Source organism: Schistocerca americana, chromosome 4 (genome assembly GCF_021461395.2).
Source record: "Schistocerca americana isolate TAMUIC-IGC-003095 chromosome 4, iqSchAmer2.1, whole genome shotgun sequence".
NCBI lineage: Eukaryota > Metazoa > Arthropoda > Insecta > Orthoptera > Acrididae > Schistocerca > Schistocerca americana.
In genome coordinates, this window is record NC_060122.1 from 393,104,891 (window position 1) to 393,117,524 (window position 12,634).

The 12,634-nt window shown below is 43.5% G+C and overlaps 1 protein-coding gene across 1 annotated transcript in view; it reads right to left on the reverse strand.

Annotated features, from left to right (window-relative positions):
• Positions 1 to 405: 405 nt before the first annotated feature.
• The window catches only part of LOC124613508 (ionotropic receptor 21a-like), an 88,082-nt gene continuing 75,853 nt past the window's right edge, over positions 406 to 12,634 (reverse strand). Inside the window, exon 4 of the mRNA XM_047142217.1 lies at positions 406 to 1,940. Within this exon, the coding sequence (XP_046998173.1) occupies positions 1,901 to 1,940 (40 nt within the window). The 3' untranslated portion in view covers positions 406 to 1,900. The remainder of the gene's footprint in view (positions 1,941 to 12,634) is intronic.

Consider the following 12,634-nt stretch of genomic DNA (forward strand, 5'->3'; position numbering starts at 1 on the left):
TAATCTAATCTAATCCAAACAGTTAATCATAGTCTCACGATGCTGTAGCTACACCCAGGATAAGTAGACAAATGTGACTCATTTAGACTAATAGAATACGGGCAGTAAGTTACCATATTAACACTTACCTTTCTGATGTATTTGATATTCTGTTTGCAGACGTTTACCAAACGTGAATACGCAGTTTAAATCGCATTTCGAGCGGCAAATGAAATACTATGGCAAAATCAAATTGGTTCTCTTAGAGTTAAGTGTGGAAGTGAAAAAGATACGGTTTTTGTGGTCTTCTTTTTCATGCAAATTAAAATTTATTTCTGTTTAACGAGCAGTTTGTGCCACTTTTGCAGTATTTTCATTTTGCTATGTTTGTAGAAGGGATCAAATAGATAAAAAAGAGACATAACAAAGGATGATATGAAATATTTTTATTAGAAAAGTACAAAATAAGCATTTATATGTGCGCAAGTTATCACCAACACATAAACACACCACATTGCGAATGCTTCAAGAATTATGAATAAATAATGATGTTACATACATTTCCTGTAATTTTCAGGTAGATGCAAAGCATAGTCTACAAATATTTAAAGATTTAAAAAAAAGTTCTATTTTTTATCAGTCACTCGTACGCTACTATCAATTGTAAAGTACTTCACTCAAACTGAAAAACTTGATTCATTTGTAAAACACATACTGAAATTTGTAATGATGATAAAAATGTGAAAGAGGTAACGTGTGTGGAGAAATATAACAGCAGAACATAAAATACAGTCATTCTGATACATTAGTATCACTTAATATTCGTGCAGTCTCACAAGTTCCTCCAATCTTCTTTCCACTGTTGCACCACTCGTTTTATTTGAAAGCTTATTTCGGAGCTTTAATACCAATGTCTGTCGTTAATTACTGAGAAATAACACTTGAAATCAGGAAGCTGAATTGTTGCCATTCCATTGCATAAGGTGCGACATACGGGTAAATATTCTTGGTGCAGCTAGAGAAGCTTGAAGCGAAGGACAGTAGGTATCATTCCTAAAGAACTCTTATTCTTGCTGGAACTGATAGGAAAAAGGCATCCGCTAACTAACTGGAATCATAGTTTCTGTATTTGGAGATAGGAGTTTTTACTCCGCGATGGAGGTTTCTAGATAATAGTACTTTCTTCTTTTTGTAAAGGAATGTAATATTCTACAGCTAAACACTAAGGTAATTAATTAATTCATGAAATATGCTATTTTCTCTATGTTGACAGCCATTCACATTTCCATCTCATGATCCTTGTATTCATAGTGTCATATTTTTTCAGTATTTGAGATTATAGTGGACAAGTATAGATCCGTAATTTTCAGCTTGTACCATCCCATCCTCTACAGGATAATTAATATTCACAGTTACTTGATCACTTAGTAAACTTATACTGTGAGCAAGACACCGATGAGGATACGCGATGAGATCAGATTTTTTTTGTGACTGTGCACCTTGACCTAACCACATGATTATTTGACACTACTGGCCATTTGCCATTGAGGAACTGTAAGTCACATTAACTTAGCGCTTCTTTTCGAGTTTTCTGTTAGATAACAGGAAATGAAATGCTAAATTTTCACACTGAAAGCAGCCCTATTACTAACACACAGTGAAACATTAGTGACAAAATCCATCGAGGCAACACCTGAAATCAATGGTTCGTCCAGTATTTCAGGCTCTGAAGGAAACTCAGGAACTTAAATATTATTCTGACATGTTGTACAACATGTAATGAAGTCCAGTTCATTGAATAATGTGTCTGAAGCGTCAGCTGATTCACTGTTGTCTGTACTGGACAGTGGACAGATCTCTGGCGTCAGTGGTTGGCTGGTGGTTGGTGAGAGGTTTCATGGTTGGTGATCCACGCCTCCAACTACCTCGACGGAAAACCGACGTGCACTTTTAGACGGTCCCTGAAACACATCAAAAAGGCGTCTTTAAGAAGTGTTAATAATTTGATTTGAATAGTGTGCCACAGTTGATGACTAATGTTCCATGTACTTATTGTTTATATACTCGTTTCTGTTATAAGCGAATCTCAAACAGGAATGTGATGTTAAACAAACTACACAGCATAAACTACCTACGGTGTGTTGCGTAGTTATGCAACTATTCCTTTGAAATGATAAGTGTAATGCTACCTCATTTGTGATTTTACATCACGCATTCTGTGACTTGGCTGTTTAGAAGATACCCGTCTTCCGAGATTGCGCTTTAGAACAGTGATTTGACCGTTCAATAATGTTAAAGTGTCTGGAATGTAGTGCCAACTTTAGCTGAGCACGTCAGAAGAGCTATAGTTTTTCAGATAATATAAAACACGTCTTCGCATTTTTCTATATCTTTCTTTCGTCATTCGGCGCGAAAAGGCATTATTATTTTTGCTCTCACACTCTTAAAATCCAGGAAAGTTGCGAGAATTTATTTCTTAGTGTTGCGAGTGCCCTGCTCTTTGTAACTTTTGCTTAATTAAATAAGAAAGTATCATAGATTGAGTGGAGTACAGAGACGGATAGGTAGTAATTCCGGCTTTACTTGAATTACTTAACAGAAATCGATGGCGAATATATCAGCATTTAATCTGAGCTCTCAGTATGTTTCCCATTTCTACCTTGAGTTACTGTATTCCTTCGAGGTTTCGAACGAAACTGAGATTTTTGTACACGTTTTTCTGTAAGAGCTACCAAATAGTTTATATTATTATTGATGTCTCCGTTAAAATCTCGGCATTTCTAAGCGTATTCAGGATTCAGCCGTAGACGTTACATAAATAATTAGACTAAATCTGTAGCTTAAGACAACTGTGATAGTCGTATTAGATACCTCGAATAATGATGTACGTAATGTACATACGGTCTCCCCTAAGAGTTCAAAATGGTTCAAATGGCTCTGAGCACTATGGGACTCAACTGTTGTGGTCATAAGTCCCGTAGAACTTAGAACTCCTTAAACCTAACTAACCTAAGGACATCACACACATCCATGCCCGAGGCAGGATTCGAACCTGCGACCGTAGCGGTCGTGCGGTTCCAGACTGTAGCGTCTTTAACCGCTCGGCCACTCCGGTCGGCCTCTCCCCTAAGAGTCATCAGGTGCTTTCTCTCTACTGTTTGGGCAAACATTAGCAATTTTCCTTATGCAATGCGTAATTGGAGCAGATCCAAACATATACTGTTCATCAGATATTTCGCGTGACAACTAGTGTCACTGAAAAGCGTTGGTTTCTTTCTCGTGACAAATGATAGATTTTTAAAGACGAATTTTTCGACGGTTGGAACTGTAATAGTGGCAACTATGTATTTACACCCCGTACAAAATACGTGTTTCAAAGTTTTACTGACCTTCAAAGTAGTAACCAGCATTGTGTACAACCCGTTGCCAGCGATGTGGAAGTCGTAGAATACTCTTAGCAGTGCCAGTTGTGTTGACAATTCGAGCGGCGCGGTCTAATGCCCGACGAAATCAGGGGAGTGCAGTAGGTGCTATAGCACTTAGCAGCTCCATTAGTCAAACAAATCACTAACAGCTTGCACTGTACGTGTTTGAGCATTGTCCTGCAAAATGGTCAGGTCCTACAGAAAGTGTCGTCTCTATGCTGTTCATTTTTGGAACACAACCTACGACCAGCATAGAGACACAGGTGATGAGACTTGCTGCAGGACCTGACCATCATTTTGCAGGACAATGCTCAAACACATACAGTGCACGCTGTTACAGATTTGTTTGACTGATGGAGCCGCTAAGTACTGTACCACCTATTGCACTCCCCTGACTTAAACCCTTGTGAGTTCAACTCGATTTCTAAACTGAAGGAAACACTTCACGGCATTCGCTTCAGAACTGCTACGAATTCGTCAAGCAATAGACCGCGCCGCTCGAACTGTCAACACAACTGGCACTGCTAAGGGTATCCTACGACGTCCACATCGCTGGCAACGGGTTATACACAATGCTGGTAACTACTTTGAAGATCAGTAAATTTTTGAAACACATATCTATTTTGTACGAGCTGTAAATAAATAGTTACCACTATCAAAGTTCGGAACCGATGGCCTTTGGAGTCTGGTCCCCTCAACCCCCACAAACCAACAAACCACTATCAATGTTCCAAGCCTCGTATGTTTCCATTCGACAAAGCGGTCCCAAATTAATCTAGCGCGATATTCGTTTTATCGATATGTATTAACAAGGGCAGTAAAACAGAAACAATAACCAATACTTCAGCAGCAACTGAATAATGATAAGCAGTGTCGAATGGCGGTAGCAGACAACACGGGAAAGGCTGGCTTGCGAGTCGCCGCTGGAATACTGGTTATTCTTCCTGTTTTACTGTCTCTGTTAACGCAAATCGATAAAACGAATATTCTCCCCCACGAACCATGGATCTCGCCGCGGTAGTGTAGCTTTTGTGCTTCAACGATACAGACGGCTGTACCATAGGTGCAAACTCAATGGAGGGGTATCTGATGAGAGGTCAGCCAAATGTATGGTTCCTGAAGAGGGGCAGCAGCCTTTGCAATACTTGCAGGGAAAACGATCTCGGTGGCTGACTGATATGGCCGTTCAATACCAACCAACGACTATCAAAGCCTTGCTGTGCTGGTACTGCGAACGGATGAAAGTAAGAGGAAACTACAAGCTTAATTTTTCCGAGGGCATTGCAGCTCTGCTGTATTGCTGAATGATCATGGCATCCTCTTGAGTAAAATTTTTGGGAGGTGAAATAATCTCCTAAACGGATCTCTAGTCGGGGACAACTCAGGAGGATGTCGTTGTCAGGGAAACAAAAACAACTAAAAAAAAATTGAATGGATAGGTTGAAACTGGACGTAGTGGGAACTAGCGAAGTTCGATGACAGTAGCAAAAGACTTCTGGGCAGGTGAATACAGAGTTATGATTAGAGCCTCAGTTAGGGGTAATCCAGGAATAGGTCTAATAATGAATAAGAAAATACGAAAGTCGGTAGCTGCTGTGAACAACATAGTGAACGCATTATTGCAGGGAGGCATGCATTCAGTACGCACCACATTAGTATAAGTTCATCCACCAAATAGCTCCGCATCTGATGAAGAGGTCGAAGAAATATACGATAAAAGAAATTATGCAGACAGTTAAGGGAGTCGAAGGTTTAATTGTGATGGTTGACAGTAGGAAAAGGGAAAGAACGAAAAACAATTGATGAATATGGCCTGGGGGAAATGAATGAAATAGGAAGCCACCTTGTTGCAGAGAGCATAATTTAACTATCGCAAACACTTTGTTTAAGGGGAGCTGGAGGTGCCTATGCTGCCCATGTTAAAATCACTAAGTTTGAGGAACATTTATGAATAAACTACCAAATAGAAAAATTTGAATTTTTTTTCACAAATAGAGTGGTTTAATATTTCAGTTATGACAGAGGGATTTTCGAGTATCTTTTCTAGTTTCCTTCCAATTATTTTTTTACTAATGACCCAATTTTTTTTACAAATAATTGCTTTGTAATTAAACTGAAATGAAACTACTGAACATATTGCCAAATGGCTGTGTTACAATGTAAGTTCGACCACTAGGCGTGCTGTATAAAAATTTCATCTCTCTAGCTTGAGTGGATTTTGAGGAAATGTTCCTTATATTCGAAAAATTATGATTTACGGGAAATGGCTATCAAAGTTTCTCAATACATTCCTGCACTATAGGATGGATTATCAGGGTCTTCTTCTTCATCCTCCAAAAGCTTCCTCTACTGTCTTCATTTCTGGCCTGTTGTTCCATCATACTTCATATGCCTTTCTCTTCTTTCTGCTCCTCTTATCCTTTCTCTGTCAATATTTCTAAGTGTTCGTACAGTGTTCACCCCAGCTGTAAATCCTAATGCCTTCAGAACTTCACACTTCACACTGTTCCCTTGGTTGTAGGTTGCTATTGCATCATAAATGCCAAAGTGCAGTGTTTTTATGCTTACAAACACTCTTTTAGGAATCCTTTCCAAATCAAATTGTTTACGCTCTCATTAGGATTCTGCATCTTTCCGTGTAGACATTTGTGTAACAATTCTGGCTGTGCTAAGTCATGAAAAATTGGTTTTATTGCATTTATCACAGCTGCTGGCAAACCATGTTTGTGATCATAGTCCTTTTTTGCATTATATTTGCACCAGGAATCTTTTGGGCACAGGCTGTGTTGAGGGTATTCATTGGAAGAGGCAGTATGAAGGAACAATGCCCACACTGCTTTTCGCATGTCACTAACATTACTAGTATTTTGCCTTACAGCATACCCATAGTATCTCTGTAGACGTTCAATCACCTCATCAGTAAGCCTGCCTCTCCCTCCTACTGTCTTTCCATCACTGAGATTACTTGAACCCAAAGTTTGTTTGAGCCTTCGAAGCCGTGCCCCCATACACTTTTGCACATGCCCAATGCATTCCAACTTTTCAACTGCAAATTCATTTCCATATGGTTTCAGTTCCTCTATAGTCTTGAAACCTTTGGAGTCACCATCCCCAAGGTAGTATTTGTACCTAACGTTGTATCTGGGAACTGAACGTTCAAATACACTCCTGGAAATTGAAATAAGAACACCGTGAATTCATTGTCCCAGGAAGGGGAAACTTTATTGACACATTCCTGGGGTCAGGTACATCACATGATCACACTGACAGACCCACAGGCACATAGACACAGGCAACAGAGCATGCACAATGTCGGCACTAGTACAGTGCATATCCACCTTTCGCAGCAATGCAGGCTGCTATTCTCCCATGGAGACGATCGTAGAGATGCTGGATGTAGTCCTGTGGAACGGCATGCCATGCCATTTCCACCTGGCGCCTCAGTTGGACCAGCGTTCGTGCTGGACGTGCAGACCGCGTGAGACGACGCTTCATCCAGTCCAAAACATGCTCAATGGGGGACAGATCCGGAGATCTTGCTGGCCAGGGTAGTTGACTTACACCTTCTAGAGCACGTTGGGTGGCACGGGATACATGCGGACGTGCATTGTCCTGTTGGAACAGCAAGTTCCCTTGCCGGTCTAGGAATGGTAGAACGATGGGTTCGATGACGGTTTGGATGTACCGTGCACTATTCAGTGTCCCCTCGACGATCACCAGTGGTGTACGGCCAGTGTAGGAGATCGCTCCCCACACCATGATGCCGGGTGTTGGCGCTGTGTGCCTCGGTCGTATGCAGTCCTGATTGTGGCGCTCACCTGCACGGCGCCAAACACGCATACGACCATCATTGGCACCAAGGCAGAAGCGACTCTCATCGCTGAAGACGACACGTCTCCATTCGTCCCTCCATTCACGCCTGTCGCGATACCACTGGAGGCGGGCTGCACGATGTTGGGGCGTGAGCGGAAGACGGCCTAACGGTGTGCGGGACCGTAGCCCAGCTTCATGGAGACGGTTGCGAATGGTCCTCGCCGATACCCCAGGAGCAACAGTGTCCCTAATTTGCTGGGAAGTGGCGGTGCGGTCCCCTACGGCACTGCGTAGGATCCTACGGTCTTGGCGTGCATCCGCGCGTCGCTGCGGTTCGGTCCCAGGTCGACGGGCACGTGCACCTTCCGCCGACTACTGGTGACAACATCGATGTACTGTGGAGACCTCACGCCCCACGTGTTGAGCAATTCGGCGGTACGTCCACCCGGCCTCCCGCATGCCCACTATACGCCCTCGCTCAAATTCCGTCAACTGCACATACGGTTCACGTCCACGCTGTCGCGGCATGCTACCAGTGTTAAAGACTGCGATGGAGCTCCGTATGCCACGGCAAACTGGCTGACACTGACGGCGGCGGTGCACAAATGCTGCGCAGCTAGCGCCATTCGACGGCCAACACCGCGGTTCCTGGTGTGTCCGCTGTGCCGTGCGTGTGATCATTGCTTGTACAGCCCTCTCGCAGTGTCCGGAGCAAGTATGGTGGGTCTGACACACCGGTGTCAATGTGTTCTTTTTTCCATTTCCAGGAGTGTATTTGTTTCACTCCATCCACTTCCATTGCTCCACTTGATCCACTAAAATTTGCCTCACAGGTTCCACTGTGCTCTCCTTTGATTTTATTTTTGCACCTACAATGTTTTGATAATATTGCAAAATCTATCACTTTTGCACTATCACCACAAGTAGCAATTACAACCCCATTCAGGGATTTATGACCCCTCTTTTGCCAGGAACCATCTAATGCCACTACCAAATTCCTAGAACCACCGTTTATTTCTACAGATTCCTCCACTGCTTCCTTCATGGTTTTCAAAGCCACATCTTCAACAGAGGATCCTACCAGTTCACAGTAGTACCCAAATTTGCTTGGAGGCAATGGCAAGTTCATAATACCATAAAACAGTTTACCAGCAGCAGACCCTTCTTCAGTGGATCGAAGACCATACACAAGTCGAACATTCACATCAAACACTCTAGATCGTCCATTTTAACCAAAGAGACTGGCATGTGAATTGTAGAAAGTCACTTGATACTTGCAACATGCACAGATTATCTTCATCTCACAAGCTAAACCAAAGTGCTTTGTTATCTCTAGTCCCACTCGTACACTTGAACACATTTTGCACAGAACACTTTCTTTCAGCACAGAAGATAATAATCCAATATTCAGTACTTAGTTAATATCATCACTGTCACTAACATATTCACGAAATCTGTCACTTCCACCAGTCAGCTTCTTGCTAGAAGATGTCACAGGGCTATGGCCGGCTATGTGTTGCTTAGCAGAAGAACGCACTGTTTCAGTAATTGTAGTATCGCAACTTCGTATCAGTGTTAATTTTCTTTTCCCTACGTTCTTCCTCTTCTTATATACACGGTTACTAAAATGTGGCATCGTAACCAGAACAACGCTTTACACAAGAAGTGTAATACTACCAACAACAGGCGCAACACTGAACTAATTCGAAACGGTAAACTGCAAAGAGACGATGTTCCGCGCTCTTAGCGCTTCATTTGTCACAGAAAACAATGTAGCCAACCCTTGCACACTCGCTGTATGCGTAACATACGGCGCTGTATGCGTAACAGGTAGAGAAAATCCCAAGCAGTTCGCCAGGAAGTCACGAGAGGGTCTTAGATGCATTCAGCGGCCGCCCATTTCCTCTGCAGGCGTGGGGGAAAATGGTAATAACTCCACTTCTAGGGCGAGTAGAACAATAATTCAAAGTTTACATTAAAGAGGAATGTTCCAATTAATTTTCGGTAGCAAAAAAAATCGTAATTTTTTGGATTTGACTACCTCCGGCTCCCCTTAAGAATCATATAAGAAGATTGTATAAATGAAAGAGACCTGCTCACACCAGAATTTTTTAGATTGATTATGTACACATCAAAAAAAGTTTTGCGTTACCTCGGTTCCGAGAGATCCGGAACCTGTGCAGGAAATTTGAATAGAGATCAACAAAACATCATTTCTGCCCTTTTCACTGCTCACGAAAACCACACATTGCATGTTATGCCGTCAAACAGTGAGACCTTCAGAGATGGTGGTCCACATTGTTGTACACACCAGTACCTCTAATACCCAATAGCACTTCCTCTTGCATGCATGCATACCTGTATCCAAAAAATGGTTCAAATGGCTCTGAGCACTATGGGACTTAACATCTATGGTCATCAGTCCTCTAGAGCTTAGAACTACATAAACCTAACTAACCTAAGGACATCACACAACACCCAGTCATCACGAGGCAGAGAAAATCCCTGACCCCGCCGGGAATCGAACCCGGGAACCGGTGCGGGGGAAGCGAGAACGCTACCGCACGACCACGAGTTGCGGACACCTGTATCCGTCGTGGCATACTATCCACAAGTTCATTAAGGCACTGTTGGTCCAGATAGTCTCACTCCTCAACGGCGATTCGGACTAGATACCTCAGAGTGGTTAGCTGGTCACGTCGTCCACAAACAGCCCTTTTCAATCTATCCCAGGCATGTTCGATAGGGTTCATACCTGCAGAACATCCAGGCCACTCTAGTCGAGTGGTGTCGTTATCCTGAAGGAAGTCATTCACAGGGTGTGCACGATGGGGGCGCGAATTGTCGTCCGTGAAGACAAATGCCTCGCCAATATGCTGCCAATATGGTTAAACTATCGGTCGGAGGATGGCGTTCACGTATCGTACAGCCGTTACGGCGCCTTCCATGACCACCAGCGGCGTACGTCGGCCCGACGTAATGACACCCCAAAACATCAGGGAACCTACACTTTGCTGCACTCACTAGATAGTGTGTCTAATGCGTTCAGCTTGATCGGTTTCCCTCCAGATACATCTCCGACGATTGTCTGGTTGATAGCATACGCGACACTCTTCGGTGGAGAGAACGTGATGCCAATCCTGAGCGGTCCATTCGGTATGTTGATGGATCCATCTGTGCCGCATTGCATGGTGTCGTGGTTGTAAAGATGGACCTCGCCATGGACGTCGGGGGTTAAGTTGCAGATCATGCAGCATATTGTGCACATTTGAGTCGTAACATGACGTCCTGTGGCTGCACGGAAAGCATTATTCAACATGGTTGTGTTGCTGTCAGGGTTCCTCCGAGCCATAATCCGAAGGTAGCTGTCATCCACCGCGGTAGTAGCCCTTGGGCGGCTTGAGCGAGCCATGTCATCGACAGTTCGTGTCTCTCTGTATCTCTTCCGTGTCCGAACAACATCGCGTTGGTTCACTCCGAGACGCCTGGACACTTCCTTGTTGAGAGTCCTTCCTGGCACAAAGCAACAATGCGGACGCGGTCGAACCGCGGTATTGAACGTCTAGACATGGTTGAACTAAGACAACACGAGCAGTGTACCTCCTTCTAGGTGGAATGACTGAAACTGATCGGCTGTCGGACTTCCTCCGTACAATAGGCGCTGCTCATGCATGGTTGTTTACGTCTTTAGGTGCGTTTAGTGACATCTCTGAACAGTCAAAGGGACTGTGTCGGTGATAAAATATCCACAGTCAACGTTCTGGAACCATGGTGATGCAAAACTTCTTTTGATGTGTGTATAATAGTACGACAGAGATTAACCTAGAGGAAGATCACTTTGAATTCCGAAGAAACATAGGATCACGTGAGAAATTAGTGACTTCTCTTAGAAGAAAGATTAAGGAAAGGCAAACCAACATTTATAGCATTTGTAGACTTAGAGGAAGCTTTTGCCAGCGTTGACGCGATTACAGATTGTGAAAATCTATGGAGGATCTTTTTAACAGAAATTCTTCGCTCGTAGACAGCTGAATGTAACACTACAAGCTGAAGTACGGATGAAACACGACTGGGGTAAAAAAAGGTCACTAACAATAATCAGACCGATACGTCATTTGTCTGCATACTGCCTGCACTCTCTCCTGAAACAGCTTAATATGAAGATGACAAGAACTACCATTAGCGACACAAACACAAAAGAACAGTTGCAAACAGGAGGCCTGACTGGTCTAACGTGAAAAGGAAACAAAAATCGAAAGGAGTGGTATGCACGAACACTGCCAAGGTCTGCGTTGGCATGACGATGGATGAAGGCAGATTGCTCAAGGAAACTGAAGCACTTTGAATTACTCGTGCGACAAAAAAACGTTATGCAGGGAGTAGTTTTCCACAGCCTGAAGGTCAGCTGCGTAAATTCGCCCGCAACACAACACGGCTTGTTTGGCTAGCGGCAGATCCTGGTCATTACCCGGCGCTCCTCTCGCCTACGTCAGCGCATCCGCAGATTACTTGTTTGGTTTTCCCATCCCAGCATCCGCTGGAAACCTGCCGCGTAACGGCAAACAGCGCCGGCAGCCACTCCATTTGGTGCTCATTTTTGCCGGGTGTTATATCACAACCGCATGCTCAATCTCCCAGACTACCGCAAGTGAAAGACTGTTCTCGAAATAAGACCTAGCACATAGTGGCTTCTCTATGATCCGCCACATTCTTTTTTTCCCAGACTCCGAGTACAGCAGCTGACATAACAACGCAGTAGCACGGTGAGTATGTTTAACAGATTTTGCCAAAAGGATTTAAATACTTTCACAATAGTTCTTCAGGTAATAATTTCTTAATACATTACTGGCTACTAAAATTGCTGCACTAAGAAGAAATACAGATGATAAACGGGTATTCATTGGACAAAGATATTATACTAGAACTGATTTGTGATTACATTTTCACGCAGTTTGGGTGCATAGATCCTGAGAAATCAGTACCCAGAACAACCACCTCTGGCCGTAATAACAGCCTTGATACGCCTGGGCATTGAGTCAAACAGAGCTTGCATGGCGTGAACAGGTACAGCTGCCCATGCAGCTTCAACACGATACCACAGTTCATCAAGAGTAGTGACTGGCGTATTGTGACAAGTCAGTTGCTCGGCCACCATTGACCAGACGTTTTCAATTGTTGAGAGATCTGGAGATTATGCAGGCCAGGACAGCAGTCAAACATTTTCAGTATCCAGAAAGGCCCGTACAGGACCTGCAACATGCGGTCGTGCATTATTCTGCTAAAAGGTATGGTTTCACAGGGATCGAATGAAGAGTAGAGCCACGGGTTGTAACACATCTGAAATGTAACGTCCGCTGTTCAAAGTGCCATGAATGAGAACAAGAGGTGACAGAGACGTGTAACCAATGGCACCCTAT